The following is a 25,622-nucleotide window of genomic DNA, read 5'->3' as shown; positions in this document are numbered from 1 at the left end:
CCTGCAGCCAGGTGGGGACATTCCCTGCAGAGGTAACAGAACCCTGTGCATGTAGGGATATGGGGTGGGGGATGGGGGGAGCTTTAGGAATACCAGCTGCCTTGGGGGAATCCATGGCTCTGGCCTCAGGTGGTCTGCCAGCAGGAAAGAGAACAGGGACAGCTAAGAGCAGGATCTGGCACAAGACCATGGAACCAACTGCCCCCTAACCTATCTCTGGCAGACCCTGAACACAGGGCTGAGCAGAGCAGGACTTAAACTCTTCTTCCACCAGACAAATCTTGGGGGCAGAACGAAATGGGCATTGGGGCTGGTGCTGAGGCCATATCACAGACCAATTTTTGACACTCTCCCCTCCTTTCCCTCCCTATGTGTTTTGCTTCTAACACCCAATGCCCTTGGCAACGGGAACGGCTAGGACTGCACAGGTAGAGTGGGAAGCAATTGGGAATTTACTGCCTCTTCCCCAGGCCTTGTCCGAAGATTGACAGGCATGAAAGCCTAGCCCCAGGCCTTCAGTGGAGACAACTCTAGGCCCACCTTCCACTCCAGGGTCCCCCTTGGGATCAGGCTGACGCAGTCCTCCCTGGACTTTGCCTCAAAACCCTTGCTTGGCTTCCTCCCCTTCCCTGTCCTGCTGCCCACTCCCTTTCTAGTCTCCCCTGAACCCTTCCTTCATGAATCACCAGCATACAAATCCTCCTCTCAGAGTCAGTTCTGGAAGCTGATCTGAGACAGGCCCATGTCTGTGTTTTAGAAATATTCATGCACCCTGTGCATTCCGCCTCATGACATACCCCTGTGTTTTAATGTAAAAGCATTATCTCTAAATACTTAAGTTTCACCCTCAAACCTTTAAGTAAGGTGTGCCAGGCTGTGGGTGTGGCTCGAGCGTCCCTGCATACCCCAGCACGTATCCCAAGTTGAGCCGTGGGGGCAGGTGAGAGGGTGGTGGTGAGTGATGCTCTCTCCTACCCACCCCGCTCCACATGGAGCAGTCAAACCCCAGCCACACAGGCAGACCACACAGCATGCCACCCCTAATCTTGTTCAGATTTCTTTATTGAAAAATTAAAGTCATAAGCTCTGTATATAAATACACTGACATTGCTGGTCACCTGCAAGGCCTCTGGGGCTGGGGATAAGGTGGAAAGTTGGGAGGGAAATAAATAATAAATACCACAGGGAATAAGGAATCAGGAGGATTGGGGTGTGAAGTGGGGGTTGTTTGATGCTTATTTGTGGCACTAAAGGTCCTGCAAGATGCCCCCTGGTGGGGGGCCGTGTCCATGTATCCTCATGTGACTTTGCTCCAGGCAAAGGCTCAGACATCTGAGGACGGGCTGGGTCCTAGCTGGCTGGGGGGCAGCAGGTCCCCCCACCCAACCCAGAGAAACAAGTGCTCTGCCCTTCCACTTCCTTTCTTCCCTCCCCACAGCCCCAGTTGTAGAGCACCTACTGTGTACTCGGCATGCACCAGCTTCTGGCCTGACCTTCTATTTGCCTTGCCCGGCTCTCTTCTACCAGTTCTGGTCCAGGGGACCAGGATGGATAGGGGGATGTCTTCCGGTTACCCTAGCCATGCAGCCCCAACCCCTCAAGGAGCCTGATCGTGCCAGGAGAGGAGAGGGACTGGGACCAGAGGCTGGGCAGTGGTGGGAGACCCTCAGGCCTTGACTCCTAGAGCATCACATTGAACTCAGTGACCAGAAAGTCAATGTAGTCACGGTCCTTGGTCTTGAAGGCCTCAGCGATGATGCGGGCAGCCTCCCGATGCTCCTTGCCCCGAAGTGTCAGCCCATTTACTTCCAGGATCACGTGGCCCACCTTGAGCTGCCCACAGTTGTGGGCCGAGCCGCCTCGCTGCAGGGGTGAGACACAGGGTGAGGGTCACATGGGGTATCTGAGTATTAGGTGGGCCTGGCTTTGACCACCCACTGGGTCAGGCCTGACACTGCCTACCAGGAAGCCACAGTCTGGGTGTCTACTGCCCTGATTAGAAAAACCGAGGCTCAGCAGAGCAAAGGTGATATGAGCCTGGGTCTGCCCTTGGGTGCTGTGTCATCTCTGGGGTGGCAAAACCCTGGGGATACTGAGAAAGGGGCCTTCAGGGGTAGGGATAGATGGTCAAACAGGACCTTGGGGACATACCTGAATTGTGACAATCCTTGGCAGGGGCTGGCGGGTGTTGGCGCCACCTTCGATGGCGATGCCCAGGGTGGCCGCACTTTTCTTCACACGGACGAGGGTGGACATGGGCTCCAAGAGTCCAGGCTGTGGGTGTGAGGAAGGAGACTACTGAGGCCTTCTCCGTGGACAGGGCTGGACAGGGGGCTGGGCCATGACATGCCCCTGGGCCAACAGGGCTCAGACTCCAGCCCCAAGCTGGGAGCTTTGCCAGATATGAAGCTAAGCTCTTTAATCCCTACAAAAATCCCCCCTGAAGCTCGGGAGGTTAAGGGAACTGCCCAGGCTGCCTGGTGTTGGCATCAGGACTTGAATCCAGGTCTGACTCCGAGGACTGAGTCAGCCACTGAGCCACATCAGAACTGAGGGGACCTCAAACATTCTGAAGCTCAACCTTCAGCCCTCAGCTACCTGCTATCAGCAGTGAAGGCAGGGCTTAACTGGAGCATCCAGATCCTTCTGGATACCCAAATCCCTGCAGTGATGGGGGGCTCACTCCCTCTGATGGTGGTCACTTGCCAAGCTGAATCCTGGCCCCTGGATTCAGCCCTCTGCACCCCCCTCCTCCTTGCTCACCGGTTTGTGGGTCCCCTCTGTGGGCCTCTCACTCCGAGGCAGCTCCTTGCTATTCCTGCTCTTGGTGGATGCCGTCTGTCTGCCTTGGCCTGGGGCGCTGGCCTCTGCCTCTCCGGCGTCCACACCACTGTCCTCACTTAGAGTCTGCCCACTGTCTGAGAGCTGGGAGAGCGTGGAGGCTGCTGAGAGGGGGGCAGGAAGAAAGCGGCAGTTTATACAGCTGAGGTCAGGGAAGGCTTCCCAGAGGCGGTGATGGAGCTGGAGGCTGGAAGGCTGGGGGATTTCCCCAGGCAAAGATAGAGGGAGGGAGGAAGGGATCGTGGGGCTGGAGGGTAGGAAGAATCCCTCCCATCCTCTCCACCTACTGAAGACCTGCCCTTCCAACCAGACCTGGCACAAAGGCCATCACTTCCAGGACATCTGCCTTGACCTCCCAGTTCCCAGCCGCCACAGGCATAATGACTAAAACAGAGGTCAAGAAGCAGACCCAGACCACAGATGTGGGTTTGTTTTGTTTTAAACTTAATGCTATCAATTTTTAATGAGGGACTGACACAGTCAAATTAGAAGATTTTACATAATAATTAAATTTCTAGCTTCCCAAGGAAAAGATAAGGGAAGGTCTGCCGTACCTGGCCTGTACCTCTGCACAATCCCAACTGCCCTGAGCTGAGTTTTGGGCACATGCCCTCTAAGTCACCGGTCACCAAGCTGCTTCACTATGTGTGGAATGACCAGACTCCTGAGTCTGAGACCCTGGGTTAAGAACATGCACTCTGGAGGCTGGCAGGCCAGGTTGGAATCCCCACTGACCTGTGCAAACCTGGGCAAGTAACACAGCCTTCCTGAGCCTCCTGTGTTCTCCTGTTAACACAGGAGCAATGATGCCTAGCTAATGGGTTTATCACAAAGACTAACAGACACAATGTATAGAGTGAAGCAGTCAAGAGAACAGACTTGTTGCTAGACTGCCTAGCTCCATGATTATTTCCTGTGCCTCAGTTTCTTTATCTGTAAAATGGGGATAATAATAGTGCCAGCATCATAGGGCTGTTGGGAGGATAAAATGAGTTCATAATATAGGCAAGGCCCCTAGAACAGTGTCTGGCACATAGAAAGTGATTGTTACTCATACAGCGGTTAGCTCTTGCTGTCATGAGTGCATCCAGTTCTGTGCCAGGTCTAGTAGCAGCGCATCAGTCTACAACAGCTCTGGTTTCTTTCCCCCCATCCTGCTTGCTCTCCCTGAGCTGCCTCCCCTCACTAAGCCACTGATGCAGGGACCTTGCATCCTGCATCCCAGTCTGTGCACTGCCTGACACACAGCAGGCACTCTGGTAATGTCCCCGTCCCCTGACTCCGCCTGCTGCCTTCCCCGGCCACAGTGGGCCCCACATATCACTGTAGCCACAAGATGGCAGCAGAATCCAACAAAAGGTATCCAAACTCGCTCCATCTGGAGCTCCAGAGCTTTTTGGGCAGGGAAAGCTGGCTCTACCCTTCCGTCTACCTTCTCGCTGGACTTCCCTTGGAAAATCAGGGGCCATGGCCTCAGGCTGGCCTCCCAGGTATCTGAAAGATTCTTCCCGCACTCTGACCCGGCAGCCCCACATCAGGAGACCTGCCAGGGCTCCAGAGGCTGCAACTTCAATGCCCACCTGCTCCCCAGCATCTACTCTGTGCCAGGCGCTGGGCACAGGGATGACAGAAGCCATCCTTGCCCTCAGCCAGCTTAGTCTTATTGGGAGACTAGTAGGTGAATGCAGGGTGGCCAGGGCTGGGGCGGCTACAGGAGGCGCCCCAACCCTCACAGCAACCTGGCAGGGTGGTCCCTGCTATCTCCACATTGTGATGGAGAAAGTGAGGCTGAGACAGGCAGAATAGCTGTCCAGAAACGTGCCCAGTTAATAGCAGAGCGGGGATTCAAACTTGGCTCTCTGAAACCACCTTCATACTGGACTCAGAGTGCTGTTCCCCTGGTCACTCACCTCAAGCCAGGGAACATCTGGGCTAGGCCCCTCGGAGAGCACCTAGCCTTACCCTTTGCTGTGTAGAGGGGTAGGTCAGAGAGGACAGGGACCTCCCAGAATCGCAGAGACTGGGCACCCGAGCCCAGCCCCAGCCCAGGGTCCGCGGTACTCACTGCGCGTCTGGGGCAGCGCCCTCACTTCGTTCACATCTGGCTCGCTGTCGGGGCGGTGCACCTCCACCATGACAAAGTGCTGGTTTGTGCCTGTCTGCTCTGGATGGCTGGAGGATGAGGGTGGCGGAAGGCAGCCCCCGGCCACTGGGGCCTCTGCAGGGGGGCTTTTCAGGTGTGGGGGTGACTGAACCCGAGGGAAAGGGCCAATGGGGTGCTGGTTGACCAGGGCCAGATGGGTGTCCAGTGGCCTCTTGGAGCCAGGGTTGGCAGGGGAGACAGAGGCGTAGATGGGGGAGGGGGGCGAGTCCTGTGCGGAGGAAGTCCCTGGAGTGGGTGCGGTGCCCACCGGCGGGCTGCGGTTCCGTAGAGCCGAGAAGACGATGCCTGAGTGGGAAGACGCAGAGGAAGGTGGCTGGAGGTCCTCTCTCCCTGGCTTCCTCGGCTGGCCAAGTGGGCAGTCGTGGCCTTGGGCCAGAGGTGGTGGTGGAGGTGGTGGCTGGAAGCTACGCAGCCCCTCAGAGGTGGATTTGACATCATCCTGCCAAAAGACCCAACAGGAGTAGAAGGAGTCAGAGCCCATGGTGCTGGAAGGGGGGAGGCCCGTGCAGCCAAGCAGCGCCAGGCCCCGGCTGGTATTCTGTCCCTGCTCCGTCAGCTCTTGGCCATTCTGCTCTGAATAATGCAACACCCGAGTGGAAAACTTCTCCCCAGCATCTCAGCAGCTGATAAGTATCGGGATCTTGGCGGGCGTCTCGGGACGGCATCATTACCTTTGGGAATTGTTCCCAGCATCAGCCAGGGAACAGACTTAATTAAAGGCAGGGTGAAGAGAATGGAAACACAAAAAAGGCATTTCTTTGGCTTTTCTTTTTAAGGGATTATCTTGGCGACTAGAGATGGGAGGTGTGATAGGACTAGAGGGAGAGGGAATGGACAGAAGGAGATACATGGGGGCTGGGGTGCTGTGTGGCCCTGGGCAAGGCACAGCACCTCTCTGAGCATGCCTCTGGGCCATGGAGAAAAGTACACCTACCCAGCAGAGCTGAAGTGAGGTGCTGCACATGGGACGTGTTAGCAGGGTGCCTGCGACACAGCAAGTGCATGGTGAGTGGTGGCTGTGAGCATTGTGGGGACTATTCCCCTCTGTCTAGACCAACACCCAACACTTGCATAGCTCTGACAGCATTACAGGCACTGTTCTAAATGCTTTACTTAAACTCATTGATTTACCCCTTGCCACAAACATATGGGGTAGCTATTATCACCCCCATTTTACAGATGGGAAAACTGAGGCACAGAGAGGCTAAGAAACCTGCCCAAAGTCTCACAGTCAGTGGCAGAGGTGGGATTTGAACCCAGGCAGCCTGGCTTCAGAGTCTAGCCCATTCAAAAGCTTTTTGGATCAGAATCACAGGAGTATGATGTCACATTTAGCTTCCATTTCTGGCTCAAGAAATGAAGAGTCATATGGTCTCTTGAAAGACGGCTCTCCACACGCTCCAGGTGTCAGTACTTGCTATTACAATGTTCAGATCACATAACATATCAGAACTGAGCACTCAATTGCCAACAAGCCATGGCCAGTCAGCCTTGTCTAAAACCACCAGGAGCTAGCCATCCTGGCCTCTGCTAGAGATGGCAGAGTGGTGCACTGTGTGCAGACGTGTAGCTGAGTCTAAGAGCTCACAGCAGGGGCCTCTGTCTTCTCCCTGTGGCTGTCACCAAGAGGAGTGAGTACCCAGGGCCTTAGCAGACCAGGAAAGGCACAACACAAGTAAAGAGCCAGCCAGGGCCTTACCACGGACACATCTGGGAGGGTGTTGACATTGCCCTGGACAGCCTCACCAGTTTCTTCCAGATCCAGAGTGTTCTAGAATGAACAAGAAAGCAAGGTGAGCAGCAGAAGCCAAGAGGGGAAAACCAGTTTGTTTTTCAGGACACCAAAAGGCAGGAGGCCTGATGACATCTTCATGTGGTTCATGTGACTTCTGACATGCCAACTCTGTCAGAATTTACTTTGCCCATTAAAATTATGCTGTTTTCTTGCTGGTCACTTTGAAGTTAATTTTTCTTTGGGACTTCCTATTTTCAGGCCTCCCCCTGACTACCTGGAGATGCTGGGGGAGGTGATCTCTGGCCGTGACTGGGTTTTCCTGGATTCAGTCCCAAGTGCCCAACATGCTCAAGCCTCCAAAACCCAAGGCCCCCCTCCACTGCTCGTGGACAGATCCCAGGAAGGTATGAGAATGGCAAGCTGCAAGTGAGGAGTAGATGGGGAAAGGCTCTCTCTTTTTTAACTTTAATGATGCTAATCCTGAGGGAGTGGTTTAAGGTTTAAGTGGGCCTAATTTTGCAAAAATGTCCATTTTTTCCTTCCTTCTCCAATACATGGGAAGAAGCCCAGTGCTTCATCCAGTGACACTGAGCTGCCAAAGGCTATTTCTGGGCCATCTCTGGGTGGCTGAGCAGAGCTCCTCTCTGAGATGGGCCCTCCTGAGAGCTATGGGGAGCATTTCTCTCCAGCCCACAGAGCCCAGGATGGCAATGAATGTCTGCCAGCATGGTGGTTAATTTTATGTGTCAACTTGACTGGCCTAAGGGATGCCCAGATAGCTGGTAAAACATTATTTCTGGGTATGTCTGTGAGGGCGTTTCTAGAGGACATTAGCATTTGATTGGCAGACTGAGTAAAGGTTACCCTCTCCAGCGTGGGTTGGCATCACCCAATCTGTTAAGGACCTGAGCAAGAACAAAAAAGCAGAAGAAGGAGAATATGCTTCTCTTCTGAAGCTGGGACGTCCATCTTCTCCTGCCCTCAGACATCAGTGCTCCTGGTTCTCGGGCCTTTGGACTTGGACTGGAACTAAACCACCTGCTTTCCTGGGCCTCCAGCTTGCAGACGGCAGATTGTGGGACTTCTCAGCCTCCATAACTGTGTGAGCCAATCCCTCACTAAATATACATACATACATATACATATCCTATTGGTTCTCTTTCTCTAGAGGACTGTGACTAATACAGCCAACACCTGGTTCAAGTCTCAAGTGCAGCGATGAATACTAAGCAGTCTCTGAAGCTCCAGACTGACAAGGGGCTGGGGACACAGAGGCGGTGTGACACCGCTCCTCCCTCCAGGAGCTTAGAGACAGTGGGGTTGTCTGACAAGCAAACAAGCACAAGCAGACTGTGCAGAGAGAACATCGGGTGGACAAACACAGGCATATAATGCAGCTGGGTGAGGGGGTTATCAAGGAAGCCTTCCTGGAGGGGACATGGCTCAAAGCTGAGTCTCATGGGTGAGGAGGGCAAAGAAGGGAACAATGGGTGCTTCAGAGGGAAGGGTGTCCACAAAGCTGGAAGGAGACAGGACGTTTGAGAATCTTCGAGCAGGTCCATGTGAGTCAAGTGTGGAGCTGCTTGGACTTGAGCCTGAGGGCAGTGGGTTGCTATGGAGACATGATCAAGTTTGCCTTCTATGAAGATCCCCCTTGCTTGCATCCTCTCCAGCTGCACTGGAACACTGCATGCGTGTCAGGGCCTTCACACTGGCTGTTGCCTCTGCCTGGAACACTCTCCTCCCCAGCTATGCATGGGCTTGCTCTGTTTGCTCCACTCCTTCAAGACCCTGCTCACCTCCATGAGGTCTACCCAGACCACCCCACCTAAACTTGCAGCCCCCATCCCCCTGCCCTGCTCTATTTTTCTCCTTCTCACTGATCACTCTACTCTACCCAGCAGCCAGGACATGATCCTTGAAATATAAGTCAGGTCATGATAACCCCCTAGGAACTTTTCATCTTACTTGGAGGAAATTCTAAAGTCCACATTCATTGTGCCTAGTAACTGGGCCTTTTCTTGCTTCTCCTCCAACATGATGGGATTGTTCCTACTTCAGGGCCTTTGCACTGGCTGCTCTCTCTGCCTGCACCATGCTCGCAGTTCATTCCCTTACTTTGTTAAGTTCTGACCTCAGCAAGGCCTTCCCAGATGAGCCCTGTCTAAAACAGTATCATCCCAGTTTATCCCGACCCCACTTTGTTTTCCTACATAACATTTATCGTGACCTGACATTACAGTAGACCCCCCATATCCATGGTTTCACTTTCTGCAGTTTCAGTTACCTGTGGTCAACCATGGCCCAAAAATATTAAGTGGAAAATTCCAGAAATAAACCATTTGTAAGTTCTCTATACTTACACACCATTCTGAATAGCACAATGGAATCTTGTGCCACCCTGCTCCGACCTGCCCGTCCAGCTCATCTACACTGTCTACGCTACCTGCCTGTCAGTCACTTAGTAGCTGCCTTGGTTATCAGATCCACTGTTGCGGTGGTGCAGTGCTTGCATTCAAGTCACCCTTATTTTACTTCATAATGGCCCCAAAGCGCAAGAGTACTGATGCTGGCAATTGGGATATGACAAAGAGAAGCTGTAAAGTGCTTCCTTTAAGTGAAAAAGTGAAAGTTCTCAACTTAATGAGAGAAAATAATTGTATGCTGAGGTTGCTAAGATCCATGAGAAGAACGAATTTTCTATCCATGAAATTGTGAAGACAGAAGAAGAAATTCATGCACAGTATGTACAGGGCATGGTACTCTCTGCGGTGTCAGGCATCCACTAGAGGTCCTGGAATGTATCCCCAGGGGAGAAGGGGGACCACTGTATGCTAGCTCCTTGCTTATTGTCAGTCTCTCCCACTAGGACATAAACTCTGAGAGGGCAGGACTTGTGACGACCTGGTCCCTACTCTCTCTTCAGTGTTTGGAACGGTGGCTGCTTGATAAATATTAATGAATCCATGAGTGAATCGATGGATGAATGAATCAATCGATCACTCAGCCATCATGGGGCAGAGGCTCAAGGAGGCAGGGAATCGAGTGAGGTGGTACCACAGGTCATTGTGGGGAGCAGCAATGGTGGCCTGAATGGGGGTGGATGCAGCAGGTGGGGTATCAGGTGCCTCCAATTCCACACCCCTAAGGCAGAGACTACCAGTCCGGCCACACAGAGCCCCACCTCACGTGATCCCTGAAGCTTGAGCATCCCAGGGTGGGCAAAGGGCACATGATCATAAAGGCCAGTGACTGGAACCTATCAACCAGCAAGATGCTCGGCCATCCCGGCTGAGAGCCTTGCAAACCCAGAGCTCTTCACCTGGTCCCATCACATCTCTGGCAAAGCCAGGCTGGGGCAACTGTCCCCATTTTCCAACAAAGTTGAGGCTTACATGCAAACCTCTGTCTCCCGGCCCATTTACCATACACCACCTCCCAGGAAGATGCTGCTGACAGCCTCTGTGATGCAAGGACAGTGGGGGTTCCTTGGGGAGGGGGTGTGATGGGGTTGCTCTCCCACAAACAGTGACACTGGCTCTGCCTTCGCCACCTCTGTGGCTTCTTTGTGGTCACACCCAGTTCTGCCTCTTATAGCTGAGTGATGGTGGGCAAATTATTGAACCTCCCTGTGCCTCAGTATCCTCATCTACAGGATGGGGTAACAGCAGTACCTGCCTTATGCAGTTGAGGTGTTAACACCTGTAAAGCACTCATAACAGGGAGGGTGGCTGTTACCTGCATCAGAAGCCCGGGAGGCCTCGTAAATCTGCCCCAGCAATCAGACAAACTAAATGAGCCCTGGCCCGTGTGAACAGCTCAGATGGAAAGGCAATGGCAGCCCTCCCATACAACCCCCTCCTCTAAAACCATAATTACTCCAATGCTCCCTGTTGTCCCAGCTGGTCAACATAGGCCATCCAGGGTTAAGGTGAATGGCGAGGCAGGGCTGGTCACATGCAATTACTCCCCAAGACTAACAGTCACGGCCCTGGCTTCAGCAGGAGGCATAGAGGGGGTCAGAGCCTCAGATGTGTCTGCAGCAAAGACAAGAAGAGCCTCTGTCACATTCAAATGTAGCCACTGCCACCTGCCCCAGGAATTTAACCTGCAGATGACCCTGGGGAGACCAGGGGGAGGCTCAGATGATGGTGTGTGGAGGGACCAAAAACATGGGATTTGTCCTGCTCTGGAACATTAGGAACGGTGAGCAGCCATTCAGTTGCTCAGCAAGCATTTAGCAGGCAGCCATGACTTATGAGGGAAGCTCAGGGAGGGTGTGACTTTTTCCTGGAAAGGATATTAGAGAACTATGAACTATGCAGGACCTACTGTGTGCCAGGCGCCATGCTGGGCATTTTACTTACACTATCTCATTTGATTCTCAACCTTGTGCAGCAGGCACCACGTTTCTCCCTTGTCACATCTGTCACAACTAAAGCTCAGAGAGAGAAGTGACTTATCCGAGGTCACGCGGACATTCTATAGCAACTCAGTTTTCTAACCCAGGTCTGGACCACCCCAAAGCCCAAGCTGCCTACCTCAACTCCAGAAGTGGACAGGGTCCTAATAGCATTGGAACCAGAGGACCCATGGGCAACCCTCTCTGAAACAAGAGAGGACACAGCCATGGCTGGCCCCTGGCCTCAGCCTCATTTGCTGCTATTAATGGCATCCTGGAGCCAAGACAGGAGGTGGGGATGGAGGGGCGGAGGGGAGACAAACATCCAGCCCTGTAAGGGAGGCCTGAAGTAGAGCAAACGGCAGGCAGACGGGCCAGAGCCCAGGCCTGCCAGACTCCATCTGCCGAATCCAGACGCTCAGGAGCCCCAAGTCCCCGAGCCATGTTCCTTGTGTATCTGAAATAGCTGCAGACAGCAGGCTACGAACCCAGAGGATGCGTCAGCAGAAACGCTCATGGCACAGGCTTCGAGAGGAGGCTCAAGGTCAGAGCTCACACACGAGCAGGGCCTGCATGTCCTGGCCACCCCTCACACCCTGACCACAGCTGCCTGGACCCCCTCCCCCTGTACCCGCCAAGGTCAAAGCCCCACTGAAGGCTTAGACCTGTTGGCTCAATTCATCCTGCCAGGCAGGATCCTTCACCCACTCTATAGCTGAGTGAGGATCAGAGAGGGAAGGCCACCTGCCCAAGGTCACACAGCAAGGACAGGGCAGGATGCTGATTGCTATTTAATGCCCTGACTCCATATCCCAGACAAAAAGCCTGCTTCCCACAGAGCCAGGACACCTTCAGGGCCTGCTTCCACTGTCCCCTATCTCCTTCCTCTCATTCTGTGGCAGTTCAGAAAACTCCCTTCCTTTCAGAGAAGAGAACTTCTCACTGCCTGAGTTGGCCCAATCAGGGCACAGATATCACAGAAGTCTTGTTTGGGGGAATTGTGAGGGGGCAAAATGAAAGGAAATGACAGGGGACAGTTCCCAGTGCTGACCTGGGATTCTGGAAATGGAGGCAGTAAGGCCTCACTTGGATGTCATCAAGGCTCAGGTGTTGTCTGGGCGCCCAGGGCCACCTCAGCGAAATGAGGCTCCTCCCTGCCCTCCCCAGCCCAATTCCTGGCTTTCTAGGTCTTCCTCCCCTCATTACACTGGGAAGGCGTTTACATAAAGGTGCTATTTTCAGTTCTTTGTTCTCCCTGCTTCTTTGCTCTGATGTCAGACCAACAGGCACCCCACCCCACCCCAAAACGTACCAGAGGCCTGAGGCTGGGTTGCCCTTCCCCCATTCTATATATGGGGAAACTGATGCATCGAGTCACAAAAGCTTCTGGAAGGTCAAAGTGGGGGCTAGATTTCTTCCTGGAGGGACTGCTGATGGAAAGGGAGAGAGGGGCAGAGGGAGAGAGAGAGATCAGAGAGGGGAGAATGAGAAAAAGAGAAAAAAGAGGAGAGACGAGGGCAGAAGAAAAGAGAGTGGGGAAAGCAATGGAGAGAAACAGAGGAAGCAAAGGGAAGAGGAAAGTAGGGGGTGGTGGCACAGCCAGGTCTGGATGGGAGACAGAAGCTTGTCACCCCACAAAAGGCAGGGAGGGACAGCGACAGGGGCTGGGGAGAGCCAGCAAGTCCTGGCTCTCCTGGGGGGCAGTGGGGCTGCCCAGGGTGAAGGGGGGAGGTGAGAGGGCCAGAAGACTCATGGGACCAGACGCTAGGGTGACAGCCTTGCTGGTGGGGACAATAGACCGTGAGACCCCCAAATTCTCCAAGCATGGGGTGGGGGTGGAACTCTGAAGATTGAAGGGGAAGGTCAGAGGAGTGGTCGGGGAGAGAAATGACCCTGTAAGCAGCGACTGGGACCCACAATGGCTGGTGTGGCTGAGACTGAAACAATAGCCCCAATGCCAGGCCAGCTCTTTGCTTCTTTACCAGCTTGTCCACTCCTGTTACCGTACTTGACCACCAAATCACAAAAGTAGAAGGGTCTCTAGGAAGCTTCCGCATGAAGCCCTCCTGACATGGGGCAGGAATTGCTGCCTTGTCAGGATAGGGCCTGCACCCTGGTGAACAGACAGCACCTCCTGCTTGGCAGACACCAGCTCCTACATCTCTCTCACAATGGTCTTAGGAGAAGGAGGTCAGTAGAAAGACAGTGTGACCCAGAATCTCCAGAAGGGCAGGGCTGGAAGAACTCTTAGGGCCAGGCTGGAAAGCAGGGCTCCGGGGTGGGGGAGCGTAGGGACCTGAGACCTTGCTGGGAAGACATCACATCTTGTCCCCATTAACCTCTAATCAAAATGCAGCATTCTTCCCTTTACAAACGGAGGCAACAAAGCCCCAGAAAAATCAGCCACTGTCACCCAAAGGAGTAACAGATCTTTCATATCACATCCCAGCTCTTGCAGAGGTTGCAAAATCCCATATTCACTCATCAGGGCTTCGCAACTACAGTGGTTACTGACCCCACTGCTCGACTTTATTGGGCATGCTAATAAAGGAACATGTTTGACAATGTATTTACGTATTTTGAAAACACTATTTCATTACATAGCTTTTTTCCTTTGTCATCCTCTTTCGTTTTTAAACATTTAATACTGTTATTCTGAGCATAGGTCCCAGGGCTTTGCCAGCTGCCAGAGGGGTCCACGGCACAGAAACAGTGAACAGCCAAGTCTTATGTCAACCCTTAGCCCAATTCCCTGTGTGACAGCTGGGAAAGGCAGCCCCAGAAGGAGCAGGGCCAGCCCACTTTCAAACAAGCTCTGGCCTCCAGGCACTTGGCTCTGTTTGGTGGGAACAACTTCTAGCACCCCCAGGTCCCCAAGTCTCCATAAACCACTGGAGATAAAGCAAAGCACTGGCTGGAACGGTCCTTATTTTAGATTCTGGTGAGGCAAAGCCACAGCCACCCTGAGGGGCATGAAAGCCTCTGGAAGATTTATCGTTGCGGGGATGCAGGGGACCTGTGCTGAGGCCTCCCTGGGATGGCATGGGGAGAAGACACACTCCAGCCTCACTGTGCCCCCTTCTGGGCACTGGGCAGCTTCTTGGGGTGGGGGATAAGGAGCCAGTCCACTTGACAATGGACCTGCAAACCTGGACAGCAGCAACCGCCCATCCAGGTCACCCCATCCACCTTGCCCCTCTGAACTCTCTCCACACACAAGGGAGGCATCTTAAAAGATCATGTCACTTCCTTTGTCCCATGATTTTAGGACTAAACTCAAGTCCAAGGTGCCTCCTGCTCCCGCCCCCCACCCCTTGCCCTGCTTCCCACCACTTCGACACACTGGTACATACCTGCTGGCCCAGCTCCTAAACCTGTTGTCTCACCTACTGCCTGGTTGATGCCAACAACTTCAGATCTTAGCTTGAACATCTCTACCCTAATACTGCGGACTGGTCAGCGCCCCATCATATGCTCCCACACCACCCGCCAGCCATTTTATCAGGGCCTGAACTACGTAGATTATTCTGTTTGAGCCTGCCTCCTCCACCAGACTTGCTAAGCTCCAGGAGGGCAGGCTCAGAGCCTGGCACATAGGAGATGCTCAGCAAATGCTTGCCACACAAATGAAGGAGTGGCTGGATGAATGAGTGAATAAATGGGGTTCCTCTCCCCCCCTCCTTCTGGGGAAGGACTAGGCCCTCCAATCATTTGTTCCCTGGTTCTGAAAGAGCTGTCTTGACCATCAGGGGTTCCTGCAGCTGGTAGAGCCTGAGACAGGCCTGAGTCTCCTCAGCCCCTGATGAGGAGGGAGGAAGCCAATGCTGCAAAGTACTGACAGCCATGTCCAGAGGCCCTTTTCACCTTATTGTGGGGGGATGGGAGGAGGGAGAAGGAAAGTAAGGACCACAGGGGCCTCACTCCCAGAATCTTTGGGCAGGCCTTGGGAGTCCCTTTCTGGGCACTTGATCAGCTTGGCATGCAAAACCTCTCAAATCCAGGTGGAAAAAGCCTGAGGTCAAGACCAGGGCTCGACCCAGGTGCCACTTCCTGACCTCAATGGTATCTATTCCATGGGTACAAGGCTGGCCTTGACCTCTACAATCCCCCTTCCTTTACAATCCTCTGAAGTACCCTTTTCCAGCTTTTAGAATAATATTAGGATCAGCTCCCACAGGCACCAGCACATCCACTCCTGATCTCACTGAATCTTCACAACAACCCACAGACAACCAGTCTTATCGGCCCACTGTACAGATACAGAAACTGACTTAAGACACCTGCCCAAGGTAAAACTGTTACTAGCCCAGAGAGATGAACCTGGTTGGTAGGATTCCAAAGCCCGTGCATTTACGCCCCTCTGCCGTGGGCCTGCTTGCACTAGATGAAGAATTCAAGAGCTGCTGGGCAGGCCTTTCTTCTTCCATTGCTTTCCTGGCCAACATCTTTATGGGGGTGAAATAACACTATTTGGAGGCAGCAAAAAATGCTCAAGGCTGGCTCTGTATTAGACAAATGGAAAATAAACACAAATTTGTCCACAGGAGAAGGCTGCATCTGATTTCCTTTGATTGACCGCGTCTCGTTTCAGGAGAAACAGCTGTAGAATGAGCCACGTTTAACCTGGGATCAACAACTGCACAGCATGATCCAGGGAAATTGGGCTACGTGGAACTGGTTCCATTTAGGGCAAACATCTGGGGCACCTGGGTCACCAATATCCAGCCACCTGATGCCACCTTGCCCATCTGAATACCAGAGCAAAGGACATTTTCCTACGACGTGGGAGGCGAATGTTTAGAAGATGATCCTGCAGTGGCTGGACAGAGTGGTTTCATTTCAGTCTCTGCTCCACGTTTCTTGGGCTGGCACTGGGGACGCAGACAGGAGAAAGATGTGATCCCTGCCTGCACCCCACCAGCCCTCCCTGTTTACTAGAGAAGAGAAACTCATGAGAGGTTAAAGCAATGTGACAGGTAATTTAGTGGAGATATGAAATGCGTGTGAGCTGCATGAGGGAAGAGATTTGGCCATGAGAAAGAAATGTTTTCAGTTACTGTCCACCAAGATTTTGGGGTTGTTACTTAGCATTATTGCAGCAAAAGCTTACTAATGTGTGGCACTGATGCAGACCAGTACCTAGCACTTAGCTGTGAATACATATTATTACTTCCAGCTCTTTCTCTCTCTGGAGGAATGCTGCAGCCCTTGTGCAAATACACAGAGTGGTGGGAACACAGAACTGCCACTCCTTGCTGTGCCTCTCCCAAATATTTTCCAGCATCTGCTAACATAGAGAAGGCTCTCAGAATTGGAGGAACCTTAGGCGTCTGCCTTGTATGGATGGGGAGCCTGAGGTCAAGAGTAGGTGAGGGCCTTTCTTGAGGGTATACTGCATGGGAGGGACAGAGTAGAGTAAGGGTGTATAGCTCCAGACACCCAGGAGCCTAAGAGAGGGGCTGCCAGATGAAGGAGGGTTCTGCCCTGTGGCCTCATGTGCAGGCAGTGTGGGTGTATGGGGTCTCCAGTCTGAGGCCTGCTGTGGGGGGGGGGTCAAAGAAGGGGGGATGGGGTCCCAGGAGACACCAAGTAGCAGGAAGAGCTGGTGCCTGCAGAGACGATCATTATATCTCTTAGCAACTCAGGCTGTACAACCTCCCCAGGCCCTGCTTGGCCTGCAGACCTCTGGGTCTGGCTGGTTCCTAGGAATGAACCAGTTCATCTTGGTACAAATGCATCCTTGTCTATTCTCATTAAATGGGGAGATCCTGTGAAAACTAAGTCAGACCAGGTCAGTTCCCTGCTCTCACCTGGGAAGGGCTCCCATTGCATTCAGAGTCAGAGTCCCCAGCACACAGTCTGCCCCTGCCCTTCCCTGCACTCACTCTGCTCTGGCCTCACTGGCCTCTCAGTCTTTGCTCAGAGGCTCTGGGCACACTCCCGCCTCAGGGCCTTTGCACGTGCTGCTCCTTCAGTTCGAAACGCTCTGCTCCCAGATGGAGGCACAGCTTTCCCTCACCTCCTTCAGGTCTTACCTCAAGGGTCACTTCCTAACCACACCCACCCCTTCTCCAGCCCCATTCCCTGCTTTACTTTCTCCTTAGCACTTATCACCACTTAATACACTGTGTATTTCAGTTATCTGTCTTGTTTATTGTCTGTCATCTGCTCTTCTCTAAATTCTGTAGTGGAAAGGATGATTTCTTTATTGTTCACCACTGCATCCCCAGCACCCAGAACTGTTTGCAGCACGTAGCAAGCACTCAATCAATATCTGCTAACAGAAAGGAATGAACAGAAGGAGGATGGGAGGAGATGGACAGATGGATGGACAGACAGATAGATAGATGGCTATATGATGCTTAACAGGCAGCTGGTGAGAGCCTTTGGTAAAGAATCATAACCAGACGACAGGAGTTAACACCATCTCAGAGGCAGGCAGCCTGCGTTCAAATTCCGACTCCACGCTCACTAGCTGTGCAACCTTGAGCCAGTCACTTCTCTCTGAGCTTCAGTTTTCTACTCTGCAAAATGAGGATCATAGCAGTACTCACCACTCCTAGCTACTGGGAGGGTCAAAGAAGATACGATTGGAAAGCATTATCCCAGTGCCACAGAAAACTCTTAACAAATTTTGGCTACTGTTACTATTAATAAAGGCCCAAATTATTAATATGGGTCAGACTCTGTGCTGAGCACTAGAGACTAAATAGTGACTCCAGACATAGTTGCTGCCCTCAAACAGTTGGTGGTTAAGGGGGATGGGATAACTGGACAAACTTGTAGACATTATTTGAATAAAATGAGACAAGAGCCACAACAAAAGGAAGTCTAGGGGGCTGGAGGAGCCAGGAGCTGAAAGTCACTTCCTTGAGAGGATCAGGGAAGCCTTCTCAGAAGAGGTGGCATCTGAGCTAAGGGCTGAAATGCACATAGAAGACAGGCCATGTCAAGTGGAAAAGAGAACATTCCAGACAGACAGAGTGTATGGCACATGCAAAGGCCAGGAGGGCTCTCAACATCATGGCACAGAAACGATCATCCTCATTTTTACAGATCCTAAAATTGAGCTCAGAGAGGTGAAATCACTTCCCGAGGTCACACAACAGGGAAGTGACAGAGGGGGGTTTGAATGGAGGGTATTGTCACTCCAGAGCCTGAGGAAATCTGATGAATTGGTGACCAGAAGGGACAGTAAGCACCAAGAAGAACCCCTGGTCCTCACCAGGGTTGGGTAGAGATGTAAGGGCGTGGCAGAAAGGGCCACAGCCCCCTACCTCTGCCCCTGGCTAAGGGACTCACACAGCTCCCACAGTCCCCACCCAGCAGAAAGGAGGTACCTCCATCAGGTCTATAAGCCACAGCAGCCGCTCCTGGGGAGGAAGGGTGAGCAAAAGGCAAAAAGAAAAATACATCAAATAAATATTAGGGAATGGGCTGGGCACAGCAACAACCCTCTTCCCCAAACACACACACACACACACACGCACACGCACACGCACGCACACACACACGCACACACGCACACGTACATGCACACACGCACACGCACACACGCGCACACACGCACAAAATAAACATGGTTCTCAAAATCCCTTTTCTATTTACCTTGAATTCTTTGGGCAGGAATAAAGGAGGGAGAGGGGAAGAAAAGGCCCCATTGCTATAACCAGCATGCCTTCATTCTGCCTGCCTCCTTGAAAGAAACTGGGGAGTCTCCACTGCTCTGAAGAAATGACACTTGTCTTTGATAAAGGGCCTTCAGGAGATAGTCATTCACCTAGGGGTGAGGCTAGGATCATTGTTTCCATTTGGCAGATGGAAAAACAGGCTCAGAAATGCCCGAGGTCACACCTGCTAATAAAAGGCAAAGCTTCAAGGAGGAGCCTATTCGGAAGCCTCCCTCGGAGAGGGCCTGGATTTCAGGGAGGCAGGGACAAGTGGGGCATTGAGCAGGGAGCTCTACTCAGGCCAGGGCCCTGCAGCCTGAAGCCAGCTCATCATCTGATGCCTCTTCTGTAGCCATCCCCAGAGCTCTAGGGGATGCATGGCAACTTCCAGGGTCATCCTACAAAAGGGACAAGCACTCTTGGAGATAAAGATGACTCAGGATGGTAGGGATAGGGGTAGAGGAGTAGAAATCCCCCCAGAAACCCAGAGCCTCAGAGCTAGAGAAAAGCCATACAGGGAGCTGGAGTCTGCAGAAGAGAGTGCATGCCGCAGGGCTGTCTCCTGGCGGTTGCAAGCTCGCTTGCGCCCACCTGTTTGCAGCCTTGGACTTCACTGCATCCCTCTGAACTCCTACTCCTGTGTATAGCAGGATGATTAAGGCTGTGTCTGTCTCAAGTCTGAGATTTCACTGGTAAGAGCTCCCAGTTTAGCATCTGGAGAGCAACAGTGTTTAAGAAACACCACTTTCCCCCTCTTTTCCACAGAAGAGTCGTGAGGAAGGATGCAAAGGCAAGAAACGAAAGTGTGAAGGGGAGAGTGGAGCCAAGCCAGCTCTCCTGGCCCTTCCCAGCACATGGATACTAACGACCATTTGTCTTCCAGGATGGTTAACAAGGCATTTCCTCCTGCCCCTTCCTTGCAAAGGCCTCCTGCAATACATTTGCATCCTGAGGGCAGAACCACACCTCAGATGGAACAGATATTTTCTGGGGGCTCTGCAAGGAAGTCAAGCTGGGCTTGGGGATCCATAGACAAGAGGGTGGCCTCTCGGGGAAAACTAAAGTCACAGTCCAAATCACCATGACCACTACCATTTGTTGAGTGCTCACCAGGTGCCAGGCCTATGCCAAATGCACTGCTGTGTTCTCCCATTCGATTCTCCCACGGATTGTAATTATTTTTTCTATTTGTCTTAATTACCTTTTATTTATTTATTTTTTAAAAAATTTTCTCCCCTGGCCCCCCAGACTATGAGCCTCATGAGGCAGGGCCATGTCTCTCTAGCTCACCAGCTGTCCCCTAGAGCCCATGCCTGGCATTCAGCAGGCACTCAACAACTATCACGTTTGTATAGATGAGGCTCAGAGCAGCAACACACAGAGCTGGTAAGTGGTGGCACTGGGATTTGAACCCAGACCGGTCTTGCTCTAGAACCAGTGTCAACTCTGCCCCTGGTCATCAAGCCAGGGACAGGGCAGGGGCAGCTCACCCTGGCTGAGCTGACAGTGGTGGAGGTGCCGTGGCTGCCCGTGGACGAGCCCGTGTCGCTGTAGGACACCATGGAGTAGGTGTCCCCCGCCCCAGGGCCTGGGGGCTGTCGTGCCTTCATGGACTCGATCTCCCGCCTCAGCACCAGGTGGTCAAAGCGGTCCAGGTCTTGCGGGGAAATGATGCTTCTCACCTCGGACAGGAGCGAGAACTGGGGGCAAGTGGGGCACTCATCAGGGAGCTCTACCAGCAGGCGGGACAGGTTGCCTGACTACCCCCAAAAGTCCTGCATGCAAACTTGACCATCATCTATGGCTCCCCAGTGCCCAGAGGAGAAAATCCAAACACCTTCACCTGGACACTGGACCAAGCATAATCTGATTCCTGCTTCCCTGTCACCTCTTCCTCCTCAGCATGCACACATAACTGTAACCCCCTGGACACACCACGAGGTTTCATGCCACTGAGCCCTTTATCCCTTCCACCTGAAATACTCTTCCCGCTACTTGTCTCCAAATCATGTTTTCACTGCAAGTCTTCCCAAATGTAACCCCTTCCAATCGATTTAATCCTTCTTCCTTTGTGCAACATCTGAACCTCAAACAGACTTCCACCAGAACAGGGTTCTCAAAGCTGGTGGCATGGCATGGTCACCTGCAGGGCCTGTGAAAATTACTGACAGCCAGCTCCCTGCCACAGATGTGAGGAGTTAACCAGCCCGGGATGGGGCATGGACATTGCTTTTTAAGAGCAATGCAGGCGATTCTAAATGTGCACTCAGCGTTGAAAGCACCGCATTAGGGCCCTAATCACAGGGCACTTTGTCTGTTTCCCCCAGGAGTCTGTGAGCTTCTGGGGGCTGCCTTGGTTCCCAGTCTCTGCCCAGGGCTCGGTTCAGGCCTGACTCGTTTTAGCCTCTCAGTAAAGGAGGACAGAGGGAGGCGGGTCACCTTGGCGTGGGTGTTGAGCAGCTCAAACAGGGCCATGACAAGGGCCTCCACAGAGACTCCGCCGCTGCGGTACTCGTCCAGGTAGTAGGCCATGGTGGCACGCTCCTGCTCGTTCAGCAGGTGCCGAGCCTGCTCCTCCAGCAGCACACGCGTCTGGTTTCCCAGGCTGCTCAGGGTCACCTGGGAGCCGGCTGGGCCCTTATAAAATCCTGGCTGAAAGACAGAAAGAGGCTCGGGAGTTCTGAGCTGCTCTGGAGTCAAGTGACCAGACCAAGCCAGCAGCAACACTGCAGAGGGAAGATGTGGTTTCCAAAAACCTCTAAGTAGTCTCAACACACACGGTGAATCCCCAGGAGATGGTTCCAATTTGCGGCCTCACCCAGCTGTAAAGTACTTACATCAGATCCTTGAGACCATTCAGAGTCACAGAACGTTATTAGGGTCCCCATATTATTCCTAGGCTTCAGTATCCTCCCTTGGGGATGATAATAGTACCTATATTTCCAAAATACAGCTCAGATCTGCATACACACTCCTGCCCCCTCCCCACCTCTCTTGTCAACAGCTGTCTAAGATGTCATCCAGTCTCTCCTCTGGTCCCCTCTGCCCCTCTCTATCACACAGAGCTGCTGGAATGACCTTGTAAAAGCACAAATTTCATTGTGTTGCTCCCTGCTTAAAAGGCTTTCAATGGCTTCCCATTACTTTAAGTTAGAAGCCAAACCTCTTACTGTAGCCCACAAAGCCCCATTAGCCCACAAAGCCCCACGTGACCTGGCCATCCTACCTGCTGTCCCTTGTTCCCAACTCCCCCCCACACCCTCCTTTCTTCTGTTCTTCCCTTTCCCTGCCTCTGGGCTCTGGCACACACGTTTCCTTGGGCTGGATCATGCACCTCCCCCACCTGTGGCAGACTCGGATCCGCCAACTTCGACTTAACGTGGTGTAGTTAGTTCACAGCTCAAGAATCAGCTCATAGCCTCAGCGGGGCCTCTGCCCTCCCACCCCGTCGAAGTTTGGGGTCTCATCTGTTCTTCTCTCTCATAATCTCCGGCACGTTGCCTTGACGGTACTGAGCATCTTTTGCAAGTAGGTATTGGTTTGAAGGTTTGTTCTGCTTTTATGTGTGCTTCCTTCACTGGGTGCACCCTCCACAAGGGCAGGGACCTGGTCTGTTCTGTTCACTGCTGGTAACCTGGTGCCAGGGCAGTCTCAGACACGTGTGGAATGGGGGGTGGACACAGTCGGAGGGCTGCCCGATGCATGAAAAAGTGTATAAGTTGCTTATTAGCACACTCTGCACACTCGGGAAGCTATAAAGCCGAAGATACCCCAAGGGTGAAGAAAGCCCTACCTTGTTAGTCTCTTCTGTTGTGAGATCTTCAGGAAACCTGCGGAGAGAGACAACCATCTTCAGCAGCACATCTGAGCAGTTCAAATAGCCTCAAGCTAGAGAAAGGCCGATTTGGAGCAGGAAGTGCAAAGCATTGTGATACCCACAGCATCCCGGCCTCTACCCACTGCCAGCTCAGTTCAGGGGAGACTCAGAGGTATGTGAACCCCTGAACAGATGGGGGCACCTCCTGCCTCCTGATCAACAATGCGGACAGCACTTCCAAACCACACAAAGCAGACTCCTGAGCTGTTTCCAGCCCTGCAGCCCCAGGCAGGTAAGGCAAGGGGTGGAGAGAATACATGGCAACGGCCGCGTGCATCAGGCCAACCCTAGGGAGGGTGGCAACGGGGCACACTGCAGATCCCCCAAAGCAAATTGCAGGTGCGGCTCAGCCCCAGCCCATGTTTTCACAAAAAGATGTGGGCTCAGGCTGCCAGACATCCTGATTTTAAAGAAGCACCCAGAAATCCAGTTTTTTGTAGGAAACCTGTCTTTTTAAATGTTGGCAACTGATTTTTAAAAAAATTTTAGTAATATTATTTATTTACATTCTATGATGTTGTTGTGGAGCATTTGGGAGGGAGAGGGAGAGAGGAAGGGGAAGGAAATGGGATGGAAGAAGGAGGAAGGAGGAGCGGTGGGACTGAGGCCTGTGGCACCCCCCACATTCCCACAGGGGAGACCAGGGGGCTTCCAGCGGTGGCTCGGTTACTGCTGGGCTGGGTGCAGATATCAAGGGGGTGTGGCAATAGCTCTCGCCCCCCACCCCAGCTCAGGAACCCGGGGCTCTTCTTGCTGAGGCTTGCTGGTCCTCACTGGGCTGGTTGCTTGTGCGGCGGGGGTGTGTGGACGAGACCTGAGGTCTCTCAGGAAAGCCCAGGGTTGGCAACTAATTTTTTTAAAAAGTGTATAATACTGTGCAGGTAGAAGGAAGGGAAGAAAAGAGAGAGAGAGAGTTCTGGGGTGTATTTGGCCAGGGGGCCACCAGCCACCAGGTTGAGAGTTCTGATGGAGAACAAAAGGTGACACATCACATTATTAGAAACCACGTAGCCACCTGGCAATTGTATCTCACTGTATGACTTCCAAGACCCTTTCATCCAAATTAACTCATGGGATTCTCATTAACAGATCTGGGATGGGGCAGGGTGATGACCCCACTTTTCAGATGGAGCAACAAAGGACTGAAGAGTGAGTTAAGTGATTTGCCTGAAGGCAAATAAAGAAACAGCTGGGTTGTGTATTTCAGCTTTCCATGGGGAAACTGAGGCCAGGAGGTGAGAGGGACGAGCCCAAAGTCATGTCCTGCAAATGTGCAGTACCCTGCTGTTAGGACCCTAGGCTCTGGAGGTATGGGAGGGGGCTTCTAGAAATGGCCCTGGGGTCCTGGAGGCTCAGAGAGAGCAGCGGCCAGACCCTGCAGAGTTCGTGGCGGTCTCCCCAATCCGGGAGCTGGCAATCCACTTCGTCTCGTCCACGGTGGTGCGGGCGTGGGGCAGCCTCCCGACGGCCTTCACGGTGAGGATGAGGTGCCGAGACGACTTGAGCAGCTTGACCGCCTCATCGTGCAGGATGTTGAGAAAGCTCCTCCCATTCGCCTCCAGAATCTGGTCCCCAACCTGCCAAGACCACCACACAACAGTCACCTGGGCTGTTTGCAGGACGCTGGCTCATGCTAGGAGCTTCACAGCCTTGATCCCAATTCTCCACTGGACCAGCCTGCCAAGGAGGTCATCGAGAGACTCAGAGAGGTTATGTGGATGCTTTAGGGTCACACAGCAAGTCACCAAGCCAGCCTTTTAATCCTGACCCTGAACCCATCCTTTTGTCACTAGAAGGGGGCACCTTCCCATGACCCACCATGATTTTGAGGGGTGGGTCTACAATGACATTCCCAAGGGTCCCCTTATGTAGAAACAACAGTCATCTCAGAGGTGGGAGTGAGGATGGGACTGGGGGTGAAACGAGACAAGAGGCGTGAGGGCGGACTTCCATGATTTTCCATCTACACTTCTACGTTGCCGAGATTTTTATTTTAAGCGTGCATTCTCCTATTACCTTACAATGTAAACAGCATTTTAATTTACTACAGAAAAAAGCATTAAATGAGAAAACTAGCCTCCCGTTAAAGCCATACATGCTCCTTGAATTCTTACAACAAGCAGCAGTTTTCTTTTGCAATGTAAAAAACAACAGCACTTTTATGAAAGGATTAAAAATAGAGGCAAAAACATTAGGCTTCCAGTAAAAATAGACATGTGGCAAAAACAGAGAGGTTGGAAGGGAAGATGCTGCAGTCTTGGTAGGGTTGTTTGAAAGACATGCAGCTTGTTTAAACCTGGGGGGTTTCCCTTCACAGATGGGGCAACTGAGGCAACATGGATGGAAAGCAGCTGCCCAGGGTCACAGCTGACCGTGGCCTTGAAGAGCAGCCTCGTAAAGCTGGTTATTTGGTTATTCTGGGCTGTTTTTCCTTCTCCCCAGCTTCCCAGCCTGCCGATGGCACTTAATCAACTCCTATGGGGTTTACTAGGCAGTTTTCGAGGCAAGATTTGGAAAAGGTGAGCCAAATGGGAGTCTGGGAGAAAAGAAGATAGGACGACAAGGCTGAGAACCAAAACGCTGCTCCTGGTTTCTGCCTTTCCTTGAACGCCTTACCTGCAGTTGGGGGGTCCCAGCAGACAGCAGTTGCAAGTTCAACCTTTACCTCTCCCATCTGCACCAGCTTTGAAGTGCTCAGGAGGCTCATGACCTGTCTCCATGGCCCCAGGCAGAGCGGGGTGTGTGTGCTGTATTTCAAGCATTCACCCACATTCACTGAACCCCTACTATGTGCCAGGTGCTGTGCTGTGATGCCGTGCCAGGCGGGACCACTTGCTCCTGCTCTGTGTGGCTCATAGCTGAGAGTGGGCTCAGTTTTGTGCTATAACTGGGCTTCCCCATTAGCCCCTCCACACTGTACCCCCAGGGCCTGG

The 25,622-nt window shown here is 52.7% G+C and overlaps 1 protein-coding gene across 3 annotated transcripts in view; it reads right to left on the bottom strand.

The window, feature by feature from the left end:
* Window positions 1-1,680: 1,680 nt before the first annotated feature.
* The window catches only part of WHRN (whirlin), an 89,453-nt gene continuing 65,511 nt past the window's right edge, over window positions 1,681-25,622 (bottom strand). The window contains exons 4-12 of one of the 3 annotated variants that reach the window (XM_063082412.1): window positions 24,058-24,266; window positions 22,606-22,648; window positions 21,252-21,464; window positions 20,303-20,512; window positions 6,705-6,776; window positions 4,907-5,444; window positions 2,764-2,945; window positions 2,152-2,274; window positions 1,681-1,863 (exon numbers count right to left, since the gene is read on the bottom strand). In XM_063082412.1, coding sequence (XP_062938482.1) covers window positions 1,681-1,863; window positions 2,152-2,274; window positions 2,764-2,945; window positions 4,907-5,444; window positions 6,705-6,776; window positions 20,303-20,512; window positions 21,252-21,464; window positions 22,606-22,648; window positions 24,058-24,266 — 1,773 coding nt within the window. The remainder of the gene's footprint in view (window positions 1,864-2,151; window positions 2,275-2,763; window positions 2,946-4,906; window positions 5,445-6,704; window positions 6,777-20,302; window positions 20,513-21,251; window positions 21,465-22,605; window positions 22,649-24,057; window positions 24,267-25,622) is intronic. The other 2 variants (XM_063082413.1, XM_063082414.1) reach the window with 2 other exon arrangements.

The sequence above is a fragment of the Cynocephalus volans genome, chromosome 17 (genome assembly GCF_027409185.1).
Source record: "Cynocephalus volans isolate mCynVol1 chromosome 17, mCynVol1.pri, whole genome shotgun sequence".
In the NCBI taxonomy this organism is placed as follows: Eukaryota; Metazoa; Chordata; class Mammalia; order Dermoptera; family Cynocephalidae; genus Cynocephalus; species Cynocephalus volans.
This window is presented reverse-complemented; position numbering and strand designations above follow the sequence as displayed.